This window comes from Podarcis bocagei (genome assembly GCF_964188305.1).
Source record: "Podarcis bocagei genome assembly, chromosome: 16".
NCBI lineage: Eukaryota > Metazoa > Chordata > Lepidosauria > Squamata > Lacertidae > Podarcis > Podarcis bocagei.
The window spans coordinates 8,152,663-8,170,518 of NC_138142.1; the positions used below are offsets into that span (position 1 = coordinate 8,152,663).

The window sequence follows — 17,856 nt, forward strand, 5'->3', positions numbered from 1 at the left end:
CCCTCTCGCTCTCCAGGCTTCAGCGAAAGCCTGCATTCGCCCCATAGGACGCACACACATTTCCCCTTCATTTTTGGAGGGGGAAAAGTGCGTCTTATAGGGCGAAAAAATACGGTATTCTACTGTAAGCAAAAGGCAGAAAGTTACTATTGCCCTCTGAATGAAAAAATCTGACTTCAAATAAAGCGACTTAATTTAGCGATTGTAAGGGATAATGTTTTACCCCTTTGTGGACACTTTGCTTATCCCTGGAATGGAATGTTGACCTGAAATGCTCTTTCTGCTATAAATCTCCCCTATCCTGCTGAATTAATATAAATTCTGCATTCATAAAAGAGGGCTTTCAAGATGGGCTACCTCCTACCTGCTCCAGGGCTTTTCTGCAAATCAAGGAAGTTTGTCTGCTTGTTGTAGGGGTTTCTCTTCAGAGTTCCTCTCTATTTCAGATTTGGGCAAGTATTTGATAGGAGTTTTAAATGTTCTGACAATATCCTTTTTCTTTTCTCCAGCACTTGGATAAAACAATCAACTGAGAGAGGCTTTATTTCAAATTGAGTTGGGGGGCCTGAAAGTATCACCATGTCTCTTTTCCTGTTATGCTAAGGCAGTTTCCTGTCTGAGACCGGGTCATTTAGTATTGTTAACAGTTTTTTGTACAATGTTTTATGCTGAAATCACAAAGGAAGCTAGATTAACAGAACATTTCAAAAATTTGCCAGATATAACAACAAAACATACCGAGTTGATGACATTGATTGGGATTCCAATCCCCAAGCTTCCTTTAAGAAGGGAGATGGAACTGAAATCAGCTTTATGGACTACTACAAAATGGTATGATGCTTCCACTGGTATGGCTTCCACTGTGTTGAACCTTCTCATTAGCTTTTCTAAAGTTAAGATTTGCAAAAAGTACTCATTGTTTTTGTCTTTCTTTTTACCAGTTAAATAGTACAGTGAACTTAGCTATTTAAAGATATGGATCTTGAACTGTAGGCAAATACTTGTGACCCCAAAGGCATGTCTTTTGCTACTGTTTGTTAGAATCCAGAAATAATTTTGAGAGGAAAAAAGGGGTGTGGACTTCTATATTCTCTATATTCAGTAGATTGCCTTGCCTCTGTAGAGACCCCAAGTCCTTTTTCTGCCTCCTGTACAGGCGGATCTGTTTCATCTCACACATCCCATTGTCTCCCTTTATGTAATTATTGGTGACGTAAAGTATTGGTAGGCTTCCAGTCAGGGCGAAATAACAAATTACAAAAACTATAGGGCTGACACTAAAAATGGCAGCTTGGTGTTCCTGTCTTTGCTCTGAAATGTGTTGTTTCACTGCTCCTGTTCTTTGCCATTGGCTGCCTCTGGCAGATGTGGGGCTCAGTATCATGTTGGGACATGAGATGAGTGAAACTATATTGCAGGGTTGCTGCTTTTTCATAAGCCCCACTCTGGTCCTTACCTGTACATCCACAAATGATGTATTTTTTATGAAATACAGTGGTGCCTCGCAAGATGAAAAGAATCCGTTCTGTGATTCTCTTCGTCTAGCGGTTTTTTCGTCTTGCGAAGCAAGCCCATTGAAGGATTAGCAGATTAGCGCTATTAGCGGCTTTTAGCGGCTTATCTGCTTATCGGATCAGCTGATAAGCGGCTTAGCGGCTTAGAAAAGGGGGGGAGGGAAAAACCAGCAGGAACTCGCAAGACATTGTCGTCTTACGAAGCAAGCCCATAGGAAATTTGTTTTGCGAAGCACCTCCAAAACGGAAAACTCTTTCGTCTAGCGAGTTTTCCGTCTTGCGAGGCATTCGTCTTGCGGGGCACCACTGTATTTGCAGAACTTACTTTAGTGGCTGTAGGGAGTTTATTACTATTGTTACAAAAATTGGGTGCTACCCCCCACTGCCAAGCAGTAGCAAGATTCCAGGGCGCTCCAGGCGCTCTCTCAGGGTTTCTGCTCAAGAATTGAAGGTGCAGCAGAGACTGTCATAGCTTTAAGAAATGATTTATTCACATATTTACACCTTCAGTCTGCATAGAGGGAGCCCAGAATGTACAGCATGGTCATCTCAGGCAGGGTTTGTTCCCCATAGCACTGGAGCCAAAGGCATCACTCCCAGCTAGCCTTCAGCCAAGATGGATCTCAATGTTTGTTCTCCAGTCTACCCCACACACCATGCTCAAAACAATCTTTTCTTGTCACCTCACGCCCAGTTAGCCTGGCAATCTTGTCTGCCCGGGCTCAGGTTTCCTATTAGATGGACTATCAACACCTTTTGTCATATTAACAACCTCTATCCCAGGTGAGGCTCTGACTTGGAAAGAAAGCTTTGTGTTTTTCCTCTGGTCTGCAATCATCCCTTCAATACTCAAATAATCAAAATTCTGCCATTTACTAATTTCTAGCATTTAGGGGGTTCCCCCCAAACTCACAACACTATAGATTGTACAGATACTTTTTGGCTGGTGGCTGTTGTTGTTTTTTACTTGAACTTTATATTCTGCTCCATTCCAGAGGCTTGGGGCAGATCACAATGTATTAAAACCAAGCACAGTCCATTGTGTTGGAACTTGCCAGGTGATCTAGCTCCACACATTTTCTGCCATATCGGGCACTCTGCAAAAGGTTACACTGCAAGGCTAGTTTGGGGAGGGAAGAGTTTGTTTGTTTTTTAAATAGGCCTGTTCTATTATTTAAAGGATGTGAAACTAATTTTCTTTTTTCCATTGTGGCATGCCACTCAGTGGGTCCTAGCATTATGTTCTGTGTTCAGAAGTGTTGCAGCTGCTAGCATCTTCCGTTGGCCATATTTATGATATTGTGGAACCTGCATCTCTCCATGTGACACAGCTCCTGACTTCATAGTCAAAAAGTTTTGCAAAACTAAATTCTAGATGATGTGCTTTTAATACAGCAATATAGCCAAGAAATCAAAGACCTGAATCAACCACTTTTGGTGAGTCAGCCGAAGAGGAAGACAGGCCCAGGAGGTGTCATGGCAGGTCCAGCCATACTTGTTCCTGAACTTTGCTACCTTACAGGTATAATACAATTAAAAGTAAGCTTTCTGTCATGTTATCTGCATCTCAGTATTTTTGTTAATATTCTGGATCAAGACAAATTTTTACTTCGGAGTACTGTCATACCTTGTACTTGACACCACTCAGCATAGTTCTGGTAGCTAAACTATGGATGTACAGTGGTGCCCCGCAAGACGAATGCCTCGCAAGACAGAAAACTCGCTAGACGAAAGAGTTTTCCGTTTTGGAGGTGCTTCGCAAAACGAATCTCCTATGGGCTTGCTTCACAAGACGACAATGTCTTGCGAGTTCCTGCTGGTTTTTTTCCTTCCCCCCCTTTTTCTAAGCCGCTAAGCCGCTTATCAGCTGATCGGATAAGCAGCTAAAAGCCGCTAATAGCGCTAATCCGCTAATCCATCAATGGGCTTGCTTCGCAAGACGAAAAAACCGCTAGACGAAGAGAATCACAGAACGGATTCTTTTCGTCTTGCGAGGCACCACTGTAGTGCTGATAGGGTCCTTCACATTAACACTCTTTCACAGGAATCTTACAGTTACATTTGTAGCAGTTGGATAATAAATGAGGTGCTTGGGGGGGGGTGCGAGCGCATGGGCGCACAGGGAGAACTGAATTTAGTTAATTATTGCCTAGCTGTATATTCGGATGAGAAAGAGTGGTTTCTGTGTTATGGTTACCAGATTTTTTTCAATGAATCTGGGGGCACTTTCTTTTGAAGCTGAGTAGCAACAAGGAGTCAGTAGTGGGGATGGAGAGGCAAAAGACCTTGGGCCCAAGCACACATGCATATCCCAAGCCTTCCCCGCTGATCTGCCCCCTTCCCCCTTTGTTTTGACAGATCAAGAGAGGCTCGGGAGTCGTGGGCGGGTGGGCATTGCCCAGGAGGGGCACAAGGCACTGTTTCTCTACCAGGCAAGGTGCAAAGCCCTTCTTTTGCACCCTGTGAAACAAAAATGCGCAGAGTTTTTAAAAAACTGGGCAACGGTTGGCCAGCCGCAACTCCCGAGCCTCCCCCGATAAGTCAAAACAAAGGGGACAGGAGAACTGTACCGCCTGACGTCCTCTGTTTCCCTTTGGCAGTGGCAGCAGCAGTCAGCAGACCGGAGCCAGCACAGTTGGTTCTGGCTGGCTTCAGGAGCTGCTTGCTGCTGTGGCATCCACCATTTTTCCTCGCTGGAAGTCCCCATATGTTGTGTCTTGTGTGCAACAGTGAGAAGCTCCTGAAGCCAGCCAGAGCCAACTGAGGCTGCTGCTGTCATGTTTCCCGGGGACAGATTTGCAAATCTGGGGGCATTCCAGGGAAGGAATTTGTCCAGAGACAGATTTGCGAAACCGGGGACTGTCCCCAGGAACTGGGGACATATGGTAGCCCTATTCTATGTGACATTTTGCCTCAAATAAGCTTTTTCATATTTGTAGGCTTAACTGATAAAATGCGAAGTGATTTTACCGTTATGAAAGACTTGTCTGTTCATACAAGACTTGCCCCAGACCAGAGAATGCGTGAAGTTGGAAGGCTCATTGATTACATTAACAAGTACGTTACTTAAATCATATTCAGATAATAGTTGCACAGTGTTGATTTACTAAGAAACATAAGCCTGCTATTTCCCAGAAAAAGAGATTAGCACAAATAATGTAACTCCAGTGTTCTTTTATTTTATATATCTAAATAGAGATGATAATGTCCAGAAAGAACTTCATGATTGGGGCTTAAGTTTTGAATCCAACTTGCTTTCCTTTTCGGGACGAGTTGTTCAGTCAGAAAAGATCCATCAAGGAGGGAAAGTGGTAAGTTAACCTTTTACTTCATTTAATGCATTTTAAAATATAGCCAGAACAGATTATTCTCATCAAGCAACATGTGTTGCTCAAGAAAAAATGTTTTAAGACTTGGATTTATGTTCATGCTGGATGATTACTTTGGAATCTTCTCTGATTCAGTTTGACTACAATCCACAACTTGCAGACTGGTCTAAAGAAACCAGGGGCGTATCTCTAATCAGTGTAAAGCCTTTGGATAACTGGCTGTTAATCTACACACGGAGAAATTATGATGCAGCTAATGCATTACTACAGAATCTTTTCAAAGTCACACCAGCAATGGGTATACAGATGAACAAGGCAATGATGTAAGTACCATATAGACACTATCTAGAAACTATATGGCTTTATTTCAGAAATTGTACTGTACTAGGATGGTTAAATCAAGAAAATTTGTACTCACAGTAATTTGTCAGAATTTCCAATAAACTACTTTGAAACCATAGGAATGTTCAGGAGAATTTGCAATACCATCTAGAACACCTAATCTTTGTTTTATCTTTTGGAAATTGAGAGTTTCTGTGGAGTCTGGCATTCTTAGGCACTGTATGCACTATTAAAATAATAGGGATTAATTGCTATTGAGTTTCTTAAATTAGAATAGGTGCTGCTGAATAAAGTACAGTAAAACATGGCCTTTTTTGTAGGATTGAAGTAGAGGACAGAACAGAAGCATATTTGAGAACTTTGAAGCAAAAAGTTGATTCAGATACAAAGATGGTATGTATTTAGTGATTTAGAAGATATAATGCTGAAACACGGTGTGGTGGCTGTAGATTCTCTGAATCATGCTAGTAAAAGCTTGAATTGAATTTCCTTTTGTTGATTTATTTGAACAAAAGATGCATTGGCATTAGCTAATTCCCAAAACCAGTTCACCAGACTTGTCATCCAGGGAGGCTTTTGGGTCTATGTGTGCTGCACCAAGGACTTGAGATGTACAGATTCCTTGTTATCTGGTACAATGTGGGAGCCTAGGATGATGAAGGTTTCCAGAACCGTCATCAATAGGCAGGTTACAGAGCGTGTTGCAGAGACCTGCCATTCCATATTCCGGGCTGTGCATGCTGAGCATTCCTGATCATTCCATCCGGTTGTGGAAGGCCACCATTGTGGTCCTACACATCAGTATGCTGCTGGAAGACATGCAGGTTGGCCAACTGGCCCTAGTTACATAGAACACTGTAGCTTAAGCATGCCAGAAGATAGAAAACATTTCAATAGTAATTGTGATATATTGAAATTTTTCTTTCATTTTTTTAAAAAAGGTGGTTTGCCTCCTCTCCAGTAACCGTAAAGACAAGTATGATGCAATCAAGAAATACTTGTGTACCGATTGTCCCACTCCAAGCCAATGTGTGCTCGCTCGGACATTGAGTAAACCCCAGACAGTAATGGCCATAGCCACAAAAATTGCTTTACAGATGAACTGTAAAATGGGTGGGGAGCTCTGGAGTGTTGAGATACCAGTAAGTAGTTCTTTTCAAGTATGATTGTTTACTTCATTCCATTTGTTAGTATTGTCAAATGCCTGCACATAAATACTGAATGTGCTTAGATTGGCTTATGAAGTTTTATTCTTTAAACCCAATTTCTTCGTAATTCCACTTTGACTTTTCCTGTTGACTTTGTGATCTGTTTAACCTAGCTTCTTGCTTTGTTTCTCTACTATCAGGATAAAAGGGAACTGGGGAGTTGTCCGAAACAGCCCACACAGTAACAAAGGCTGGAATTGATTTGGGATTGCAGTTTAAAAGTTTGTACAGTTTAAAAGTGCTAGCACCATGTGAAAGAGAGAAAAAGGAAGAACTGTAGAAGTGTCTTCTCCCTGCCCAAATGCACTTCCCCCTGCCCAAATGCACTTGTTTGCCTTTGAAGCATGCATACCTTAGGCTTAGAACACAGCTCATATTGGTTCAGTATTCGTTCAAAGCCGCTGCACATCCATACTAAAAAACCCTTCAGTTGCTAATAAATACTTTCTTGTAGACTGAATAAGAAGCTTTGGTTTTATGTAGAAATCTTCAAATATGATACTCGCCTTAATGGACTTACAACAGTCACTGTAAACACATCAGCAAATTCTACTATTAGTAGTAGGTGCTACTGGAAGGAATTTTTTTATTTTATTTTGTATCAGGAGATTGGGTCAGACTGATAGGAATTTAAGAGGATATCCAACTAGCTAGTACTGTGCCCTTTGAGATCAGAGTATGACTCTTGGATAGCTCCCATAACGGTTTAGTGCAAAAGCTAATTTTTAATATATTGGAAACTTGGATTTTTGAGTTTGTAGCTCACTCTGTTTCTCTAATATTTTTCAAGCTGAAACAACTCATGATTGTGGGAATTGACTGTTACCATGACACAACAGCTGGCCGTAGGTCAATTGCAGGATTTGTTGCAAGCCTGAATCAGGGAATGACACGGTAAAAATCTGAAGTTGTTGTTTTCTTAATTGCAGCACTTTGTTTTTTAGTTTTCTTTATGAAAAGGCAATTTATCAGAGAAATCAAAAGAATTACGTGAACTTTCTCAGCTGCCTGGCTTGTGCTGCACACACTTTCTACTTTGTAATATAGTCAAATTCAGTTGTTATCATACAGAGACTTCAGGTACTTGGCTGCTGTCACAGTAATGACGAGGAAAATTTATTTTGGCTGAAGCATTTTCTTTTTTCACAACAGTTGGTATTCACGCTGTGTCCTTCAAGATCGTGGACAAGAACTTGTAGATGGACTTAAAGTATGCTTGCAAGGTAAACTTAAATACTTAAGAACTGCTGTGTGTCATTTTCCCTATTTTTTTTTTTAAGGGACTGATGAATCGGTAACCATGGGTCTGATCAGGTTTGCCAAGCTGTTTGTAAAGACCTGCCCAGCCCCATGCCCCAATCTGGTGATGGTGCCTTTGGTGGCACAACCAATAGCCCATTGCTCTTGAAAGCAGGTCATTTACACCAGGCATAGGCAAACTCTGGCCTGCCAGATGTTTGGGACTACAATTCCCATCATCCCTAGCTAACAGGACCAGTGGTCAGGGATGATGGGAATTGTAGTCCCAAACATCTGGCAGGCCAGAGTTTGCCTATGCCTGGTGTAAATAAAGCTTATCTTTCTGTTAATAAATGGATACTTTTGAATTCCATTACCTTCACTGGGAGAGATGAGCATATGTTTTGCCTTCACAAATATCAGTAGGACTTGGTGTTTTATCTTTGATTGGGTCATGCCCAAATATTTTTTAAATTTACACAAATTGGAGTGCTTAGTATATTGCTTAAGATGAAACTTAAAAAGCATTCCTTTATTTTATTTTTAATTTACCTATTTATTTTGACAAAGTACCGTATTTTTCGCCCTATAGGACACACTTTTTCCCCTCCAAAAATGAAGGGGAAATTTGTGTGCGTCCTATGGGGCGAATGCAGGCTTTCACTGAAGCCTGTAGAGCGAGAGGGGTCGGTGTGCACCGACCCCTCTCGCTTTCCAGGCTTCAGGAGAGCCCCAGCGCCAGCCCCACAAGGTCGGGGGACAGCGGGGAGGCGGAACGCCGCCATCCCGCTGTCTCCCGATGTGGTTTGGAGGCTGATGGCGGGAAGACATGTGCTTCTCCCCGCCGCCAACCCCACAATCTCCGGGGACAGCGGGGAGGCGCAGCGCATCTTCCTGCTGTCCCCGGACCTGGTCTGAAGGCAGGCGGCGGGGAGAAGAGCGCTTCTTCCCGCTGCCGGCCTCGCAAGCTCCGGGGACAGTGGGGAGGCGCAGCGCATCTTCCCGCTGTCCCCGGACGTGGTCTGAAGGCGGGCGGCGGGGAGAAGAGCGCTTCTCCCCGCTGCCAGCCCCGCAATCTCCGGGGACAGCTGGGAGGCACAGCGCATCTTCCCACTGTCCCCGGACCTGGTCTGAAGGCTGGTGGTGGGGAGAAGAGCGCTTCTCCCCGCTGCCGGCCCCACAAGCACCTGGGGGGAGGGAAATAATTTTTTTTTCTTTATTCCCCCCCCCCAAAAAAAATCTTGGTGCATCCTATGGGCCTGTGCGTCCTATGGGGCGAAAAATACGGTAATAATCATAAATAGTAAAAATGTGCACCCCACCCAAGACCATTCCATTGTAACTACAGTGGTGCCCCGCAAGACGAACGCCTCGCGAGACGAAAAACTCGCAAAACGAAAGGTTTTTTCGTTTTCTAGTTGCCTCGCAAGACGAATTTCCCTATGGGCTTGCTTCGCAAAACGAAGCTTGCCCCGGGGACAGCGGGTCTTCTCTTTTGAAGCAAGGGGCGGCGGGGAGATCGCTTCTCCCCACCGCCCCTTGCTTCAAAAGAGGTCCGGGGGCAGTGGAAGCGCTTCCCGCTGCCCCCGGACCTCTTTTGAAGCAAGCGGCTGCGGGGAGATCGCTTCTCCCGGTGCTCCGAAGCGGGGCGGGGGGGGGCAGGAACACCTTCCCCCACCGCCCCGCTTCAGAACGGTGCTCCAAAGCGGGGTGGGGGGGCGGGAACACCTGCCCCAGCCGCCGCCGGACTTCGTAGCGCTGCTGCGAAGCCGGGCGGGGGGGGCGGGAACACCTGCCCCAGCCACCCCGCTTCGGAACGCTGCTGCGAAGGCGGGGGGGGGGACACCTGCCCCAGCCGCCGGGCTTCGTAGCGCTGCTGCAAAGCCGGGCGGGGGGGGGACACCTGCCCCAGCCGCCGGGCTTCGTAGTGCTGCTGCGAAGGCGGGGGGGGGGGGGAACACCTGCCCCAGCCGCCTGGCTTCGTAGCGCTGCTGCGAAGCCGGGCGGGGGAACACCTGCCCCAGCCGCCGGGCTTCGTAGCGCTGCTGCGAAGCCGGGCGGAGGTCGGGAACACCCTCTGAAGGCGGGCGGGGGGCAAAAGTCTTTGTCCCCCCTGCCTGCCTTCCCAGGGGCTTTTAAATCGCCCCGGACAGCGGAGAAGTCCTCCGCTGTCCCGGGGCGATTTTAAAATGCCGCCCGCCAGCATTTTAAGATCGCCCGGACAGCGGAGAAGTCCTCCGCTGTCCCAGGGTTTTTTAAAATGCTGAGGGTGGGAAGAAAAGCCCTTGTTCCCCCCCCCCCCAGCCTTCAGAAGAGGTCCGGGGACAGACTGTCCCCGGACCTGGTCTGAAGGCGGTTTCCCTAGGAACGCATTAATTGATTTTCAATGCATTCCTATGGGAAACCGTGCATCGCAAGACGTAAAAACCGCAAGACGAAGAGACTTGCGGAACGAATTAATTTCGTCTTGCGAGGCACCACTGTATCCAACCTCCCCAAATTTCAATACCTCTTGCAATGGTTTGAGCCCTTTTCATTGTAATAGTAAAAATTCTACTAACGCTGTCCATACCTTCTCAAAATCATTTCTCCTGCATATTCCCCATCTTACTTTAATGGCACATGTTAATTTATCATTAATAGATATATCCCATACTTCTTTATACCATTCTTCCATTTTATATTCACCTTGCCCCTTCCACTTCCTAGCTATAATAATTTGTGCAGCTGTCAATAAATTTGCGAGCAAGTCCTTCATAGTCTATGAATCTTCCACCCAATGTAAATTGATAATAATGCAACCTCTGAACTTTTGGTTAGCTTTAACCCCATGATTTCTGTTATCTCTTTAAACAACCTTTGCCCCCCAAAAATGTACATATTTATACCTCCACCACATGTGAAGATAATTCCCAGTTTCCTGGCATCCCCTCCAACATAACACCAAATATTCCTTGCTTATTTGATTTAATCTGACTGGTATTAAATACCATCTCCAAACTAATTTATAATAAATTTCTTCTTATAGACAACATTTTCAATGTACGTTTCTCCCATATTTCCCCCCAGCTTTGACTATCTGCCCTGTTGTCTCCTTTCCCCACACCTCTTTTAATTGATCTTCTTGATCCTTCCATTTCTACTAATATTTTATAAATTAAAAGTAATCCTTTAACCAGGCAAATTGCTATATAACAAACTGATTTATAACAAGCTTGCTTATAAAATTCAATTTAATGGGAAGTTGTCTTAGCAGGGTTGACAGTTAATTTATTCCTGTGAAAAAGATGAATTGCTTCCATTCAAAACACAAGAGTATGAAGGAAACCAGTTTTACTAAGCTTGACATTTGGAGGGAGGGGCTAAAAACAGTCAGACTGCTTTTTTAATTTAATGGTGTGTTGGCAGCCAAAGGGAATAACATTAGTAGTAAATTGATGCACTGATGTTTTCTCCTAAAGCTGCTTTAAGGACTTGGTATACCTACAACAACCACATGCCTTCTCGCATTATTGTGTATCGAGATGGTGTTGGAGATGGTCAACTGAAAACCTTGGTTAACTATGAAGTTCCTCAATTTCTGGAGTGCTTGAAAGCTGTCGGGCAGGACTACAAGTAAGTTAAGTGATCCAACATGATCATGTCATGGTTAATCACATGCAATGGCTCCATAAAAGGTAAGCTTGGTGATGCAATCTGGCATACCTGAATATCAAATGGGTAAATGAGATGGCTTTATTGAACCACTTCTCATTGGTCTAGCATAGCCTTCCACTACCTGGTAAAAGTGTTTCTGCTGTACTTAATTGCCACCATATTAGAGTAGGTTTCTTAACGTACTGTTTTATTTCAAAGTAGTAACTGTATAAAAACTTTTTATGTGATCTTCTCAAGTCCCAAACTAACAGTGATAGTGGTGAAGAAGCGTGTGAATACAAGATTCTTTGCTCAGCTTGGTGGAAGACTTCAGAATCCACCTCCTGGCACAGTTATTGATTTGGAAGTTACCAGACCAGAATGGTAAGTTGCAAGTAAACTTTGTGGATATGGAAGATAATTGAGCTGTTGTCTGGATTGCTTTTGCCAAATCCTTGTTAATAACCAGTATTCATGCTATGGTTCTTGACTGGGAAATAGCCAATTCTTCTGTGGATGCCAGAGGTCTCCAAGTAGGCCGTGTTCTCTGCCTTGCAGTTCAGAGGCAAGAAACATCCAGAACTTCAACAGAAGACTTTTCCCTTCTTGTTGAGGATCATTGTTTCCTTTCTCGGCTCAGATCAACATGCTTTCTGGAGTTTCCCTCTCTATTGCTATTCTTTACCTTGTACTTTTCTTCCGTTGCATTCCTTCTCCTTATCCACCTTTGAAAAATCAAAATCCCTTTAAATTTTTTAACTCTGCTTTCTTTCCTTTCTTTTCCTCTCTGTGCTCTTTTCTGGGTCTGGAGTCAGAAGCTCTTTTAACATAGACAAGGGAAGCATAAGCTGCATTTTAAGCAAGGGGCAGCACTTAGCAGTAGTCATAGCGGCACCCAGGCAGCCATAATTGTGGGCCATTCATTGCCATTTTGAGAACTCAGGGAGCTGGGCGAAGGTCCTTCCTCCCAGTCTGGAGGCTTTTGTCTCGTGTGATGGCATGCCTGCTTCATTCACTGCCTCTTTGCCCGTTACACCAAAGCTGAACACTTCCATGGCTGTGGAGGAGCAAAGACAAGGCTGCACATTATCCCGCCATTGCTCCGTGCATGGCAAGTTCCTTCCTCAATTCAGCCACTGCAGAGATGGGGAGACCCAGAAGCTGCTTTCTTCTGTGGACTCCAGCACAGTGGGTCAGAGAATTGACTTTGTTGATCTATGTGGCCTCCTATGTGGCCTATTAATCTCTCAGAGGAAAATCTCCTTCCCCCACAATCTCAGCAACTTGCTCCTGGGGCCAAACTGCTTCAGGCTTGCCAGGGAGTCTCAGCCCAGTCTGTTTCTGAACCCACAAGTGATGCCTTTGGCACAGTTGCCATTATATCAGGTCTTCTTGCCACCACAATCTGCTCTCCATATACAGTATATTTTTCCTTCTGGTCTCATCCCTGTCTTGCTGTAACAAGTTTGCTATAATTCAGCACACCACCTGAACTTTCCCTTCCTCCTTTCATGCCTCAACCTAGTGCTTCTTAGGACCTGCTCCCTGCCACTGCCTTCTAAATGTACCTTGGTTGGCACAAGGGCTCCTGCCCCCTTTTAGGAAGCTAGAGAGCAAGCAGGAGTGAGAGATGCTGCCTCTCTCTCATCCCATGAGACAACTAAGTATTGAGTGATGAGATTCTGGGATTCTCTGTACATCCACAGTGAAATACAGTTTATTGTAAACAACTGTTACTTCAGTGTGAGAATGTATGTATGAATGAATACAATGGATTACTCCTCTGACTTGTATTTACCTTGAGTGGACTTAAGATGAAAGTGCTAAATCAAAGGGTTCACTTGGGAAAGCACCCAAGAATTCTAGATACTTGCTATGCTCAACTTGAGCCATTGGTTCTGCAGTTGCAGAACATCCCACACACACTGTTTGGTATAGATTAAGCAAAACCTAGGAAAGTGTGTGCAGCATTATTATTTTTGTCGGTGGGGTGCTCCCAAATTACTTGCCCTATATGAATTTAGGGCAATCCAGTTCAAGGTGATTTGATTTGATTCATTATGCCACTTTTCATTCAAATGAATTACAAAGCAGCTTAAACAGTAAATAACCTGAACATTACAAATACAGAATCATATAGAATAAAAAGTCATCAGTTAAACAATTGCAATCTATAAAACACTATTAACAAAACAACTAAAAAATAAGTTGAACATCACAAATAAGGCAAAGTCATATTATATGATTAACAAATCAATACAGCACTTATAATCTCTAAAAATATTAAAAACAGTAGCAAAATAGCAACCAAAAAACAAACTAAGCACTGTTAAATTCATGCACACACATTCCCCATCCTTATGCCTCATAACCTTTCTTTCTGTTCAGCTCATTAAAAGACACACAATGCCTATGGCGGCTACTCCTCTGAAGGTTCCTCAGGCTGGAGGTGGGGTGAAACCAACCACACACTGATGGCAAACAGTCTCTCCCTCCTCACAGTTCCTTTCTCTAGAAACATCTCCCTTGCGAAGGCTCTTAAGGCTGAAGGGTGGGGCAAGGCAGGTGGAAAAAGCCATTGCCTGATGGCTAGCACAAAGTTTCTCCCCTCATAGCATGTGCTCCTTGCACTTGTCTGGAATTCCATTCTGAATTGTAATTTTCTTCTATTAAAGGTATGATTTCTTTATTGTGAGTCAGTCTGTGAGAACTGGCAGTGTTGCACCAACCCACTACAATGTAATCTATGACAATAGTGCGCTGAAGCCGGACTACATGCAGAGGCTAACATACAAGCTCTGCCATATGTATTACAACTGGCCAGTAAGTATATGTACAATAAATATGCTTCTCTCTCAGCAGATGATGATATCCTCAAATGAGTTAACTCCTCCCAGGTCCTCTAATAAGCAGGGTTTCTGCAAATCAGGTTCAGAATCTTTGCTCTGGACGTTTGGGGAAGAGTAACTTTCTACTTTTAGTTCTGTTCTGCTTTGCTCCAATACATTTGAGAACAGATGTGAGTTCCAACAAGAAGCTTCTTGTGGGCTCTTCTGCCACAATCATCCATTCGGGGTAGAAAGAGAATTGGTAATGCAACTTGGTTTTTGTAAGGCTTATTAGCATTTCTGCCTGCTAGTCGATTCCTTAAGAATCAATAAAATTCTAAATGAGGTGGGGTGGGGAGGCAGAAATACGGGGCAGAGGGTATCCACATTGTTAAGTAGACAAGCAAGCTAGCTGAATTTGCTCAAGTGTTCCCTTACCATGAATGCTGCTTTTGCTTAACACATTAATACAGTTTGTCTGTGTCTGAAGCAGAAAACTGGCTTGAAGAAGCCCACCTAACTATAATTGCATCCTGTTGAGGTGATTCTTTACATGTCATAAGACAGTTTCCTTTAAAGCCTGGTAGAATCATGCATGTGGCTCCATTCCGTTCTGCTCCTCCCACCAAATGAGTCTTATAATCTAATCTCAACCTAGACCACAGTTTGTTTCAGTCTGTGAACAGTAAGTCAGAAATAAACCAAGAGAAAGCTGCATGGGGACCTGCATAGCATGTCAGAGATACATTGATGGCTAAGCTGCAGTTTTAAGACTAGCTTATTGTGGCATGCAAACTAGCTCAGAAATCCTGTTATGGGTGGCTTTGATAGATTGAATGCCACTGATGAGAATGTATTAAAATCTGTTTACTTGCAGAACCTCACACAAGGGCCATCACAAAATCATATTGCCCAGCATCAGTAGTACATTGTAGCCATGAGCATAAATCCATTGGGACCAAATGGCATTTCTCCAGATGGGGCCAAATGACATTTCTCATTAAGAGGGTCCTTTGAAAGTAAAACATTTCTCCAGTCATTCTTTTGAGAGGAGACATGAGAGACGTGGTCCCACCTCTCTGCCACATTCTCAATAGAATATTCTTGTTGATTTTTAACTTCTGTTGGTGAGGGCAGCAGAAAGGAGATTTCTGGATAGATTTCCACTAAGGAGGAATGGAGGAGGCAGCTTAAATGAGATAATACATTTTAATGATAATTGTGCTATCTTAGGCCCTGTCTCTTCATCATATTTGTCCTTTGAAAGTGCAACTTTTACCTTGCGATGTGCCTAAGAGGAGGGCACCAGCTTGCTGTACCTGCCTCCTGTAATGTGTTTGTTTTCTCCATAGGGGGTTATTCGAGTTCCTGCTCCCTGCCAATATGCCCACAAGCTGGCTTTCCTTGTGGGTCAGAGCATACACAGGGAACCTAACTTGTTGCTGTCAGAGAATCTCTATTACTTGTGATCTTACAGGAGAGGATGAAGAACAGTATGGGGAGATAACTTGTATCGTAGACATTTTTCTTCCCTTTAGAGATGTCTTGAATGTGGAGCTTAAAAAAACAACCACTTGTTTCATCATGCTATGCTGTTTCACTTAGTATTATGTCAAGCTATTACTTGTGAGTTCAGCAAGATGAATTTTTAGTTAATGTTTTGTTTGATAAAGTGTACTTGGTTTTTTGAACATGGTTCTTCCTAAAGAACCATATATTTCCATTTCAATAAACTGTTAACACATTAATCTGAATTTATTGGTACTTTTCATTCCGGAGGATGAGTGAACACAGTAAGCTTAAATAAAAGATAAGTCCTCAATTGTTTCTTCATTAAATAGTAAAGGGACCCCTGACCATTAGGTTCAGTCATGACCGACTCTGGGGTTGTGGCGCTCATCTCGCTTTATTGGCCAAGGGAGCCGGTGTACAGCTTCCGGGTCATGTGGCCAGCATGACTAAGCCGCTTCTGGAGAACCAGAGCGCAGCACACAGAAATGCCGTTTACCTTCCCGCCAGAGCGGTACCTATTTTATCTACTTGCACTTTGAAGTGCTTTCAAACTGCTAGGTTGGCAGGAGCAGGGACCGAGCAACAGGCGCTCACCCCATCACGGGGATTCAAACCGCCAACCTTCTGATCCCCAGGTCTTAGGCTCTGTGGTTTAACCCACAGTGCCACCTGCATCCCCATTAAATAATTGGGGTCTTCATTAAATAATTGGGGTCAATTAAAATATGTAGTGGGCACAAGATTTGTCTTGTATGTGTAGTGTTGGGAAGCCGTCCAACCTGTTTTGGAGCCATTCTGTTTTTAACAGTTCCAATTTACATCCAAATAGCAAGTCAGATTGGACAAACAAAATTTCTGCTCTTCCCCATTGACATATATAATGGAAAATATTAACATCTTTAGATGTAACTGCAGCTATACCTTTATTCTTTTTCACAGAAATGGGTGAGATTTGTAGGCAAAAGTGCCCCCTCTGGAATAGATTTGGCCTAGCAAGTTGTAGCTGGGCAGTGTGGTTCAGCCTCAGACCAAGTGGGCCACAGCAGTACTTTGACACAGAACCTGCAGGCCATATTGTTAAAGTTTGCATTATGGTTATGTTATTTAATTATAAATATACAATTAATTGTATGAATATTGGTTAAATTTAATACACAAGCGCAGGGTATCTGACAAATTAGTAGATGCAAAGCCCGGAAATGAGGAAAAACCCAGGAATCTTGGGGTAAGTGTGAGATCTTTGGCAAGGGGGAGATTTAAAGAGCCTTATGTCCATCTAAAACCAGGAGCCTATGTTTGGTCTTCCCCACTAGGCAGGTTTTTTCACAACTACCTACCCACCCAGATGGCCCCAAATCTCTGCTGCTTCTCCCTACCCCACTGATTCACCTCCCCTGGCCCCCAGGCAGACCCTTGACCTACACACACTAGAGCCCATGAGGAGTTCCCCCAACTAAGCAGCAGCACTGCCAGGTCTCTGTTGCTCCCGGGACTTGGAGGTGGCTCTCACCCTAGCCCTTTACTCCCTCCTTGTTGGCACTGGTGGGCAGGGGGTAGTGCCAGGTTTAGGGCAGCACAACTGGGTCCCCCACACTGGGCACCAAGCCAAAGGACACCTCAAAACCTGGCAGCACTTGCTGGGCTTTGGGAAAGACACGGTCCTAGAGCCCTCCCACCTCCTTTCCAAATCTGGGGAAGCACCCCAGGAGCCACTTCCAGTTCCCTGCCCTGCCAAGTGCCACCAAAAGGCCTTGTGGGCTCCGTGTTGGACCACCTTGTTCCAGGGGATTTATTTCTGAGTAGGTGTGTTGCACTGCAAATCTGTATGCAGCCTAACTGCACGAGAGTGGGGTGGGAAGGATGCAAGAAAAGGTCGAGTTGGGAGTTGACAGATCTGGTATGGAGAAAAAAGTAAAATTTGGGTAAACACCAGTAAGGATCGTAGAGGGCCATTGACACTCATTTCAAATCTTGAATGCTTTCATGTCTTCATCTGCATAAAGTGTTTTCCCAAGTTAAATGTATGTTGGGTATACACATCTGTACACATGGTGGAAATTGAACGGCAAGGTCAAAGTAAAATATTGCATGTCTACACTGTAATAAGCACCATTTAGTTCAGTTGATTTATTTCTGCTGTTTTAGCCAGCCAACAAACAGCAGAAACTGGCTTAGCTTGTGGGCATTGATTATGTCTGCTTTACCTTTATGCTTAATGTCTGCTTGAAATGCCTGCAGTTGGAGGGCA

At 43.9% G+C, this 17,856-nt stretch overlaps 1 protein-coding gene and 1 long non-coding RNA gene across 3 annotated transcripts in view; one reads left to right on the forward strand and one right to left on the reverse strand.

The window, feature by feature from the left end:
• The window catches only part of PIWIL1 (piwi like RNA-mediated gene silencing 1), a 34,251-nt gene extending 18,407 nt beyond the window's left edge, over positions 1 to 15,844 (forward strand). For both annotated transcript variants that reach the window (XM_081174800.1, XM_081174799.1), the window contains exons 10-22: positions 720 to 831; positions 2,910 to 3,036; positions 4,454 to 4,571; positions 4,711 to 4,825; positions 4,979 to 5,166; positions 5,506 to 5,578; positions 6,127 to 6,327; positions 7,184 to 7,287; positions 7,546 to 7,616; positions 11,094 to 11,247; positions 11,527 to 11,652; positions 13,944 to 14,091; positions 15,449 to 15,844. In XM_081174800.1, coding sequence (XP_081030926.1) covers positions 720 to 831; positions 2,910 to 3,036; positions 4,454 to 4,571; positions 4,711 to 4,825; positions 4,979 to 5,166; positions 5,506 to 5,578; positions 6,127 to 6,327; positions 7,184 to 7,287; positions 7,546 to 7,616; positions 11,094 to 11,247; positions 11,527 to 11,652; positions 13,944 to 14,091; positions 15,449 to 15,565 — 1,654 coding nt within the window. In that variant the 3' untranslated portion in view covers positions 15,566 to 15,844. The remainder of the gene's footprint in view (positions 1 to 719; positions 832 to 2,909; positions 3,037 to 4,453; positions 4,572 to 4,710; positions 4,826 to 4,978; positions 5,167 to 5,505; positions 5,579 to 6,126; positions 6,328 to 7,183; positions 7,288 to 7,545; positions 7,617 to 11,093; positions 11,248 to 11,526; positions 11,653 to 13,943; positions 14,092 to 15,448) is intronic.
• Positions 11,978 to 13,261, reverse strand: LOC308576106. The gene is made up of 2 exons (XR_014003092.1): positions 13,193 to 13,261; positions 11,978 to 13,151 (listed from the first exon to the last, which is right to left on the reverse strand). It is a non-coding gene; the product is annotated as an uncharacterized lncRNA (long non-coding RNA).
• Positions 15,845 to 17,856: the final 2,012 nt, after the last annotated feature.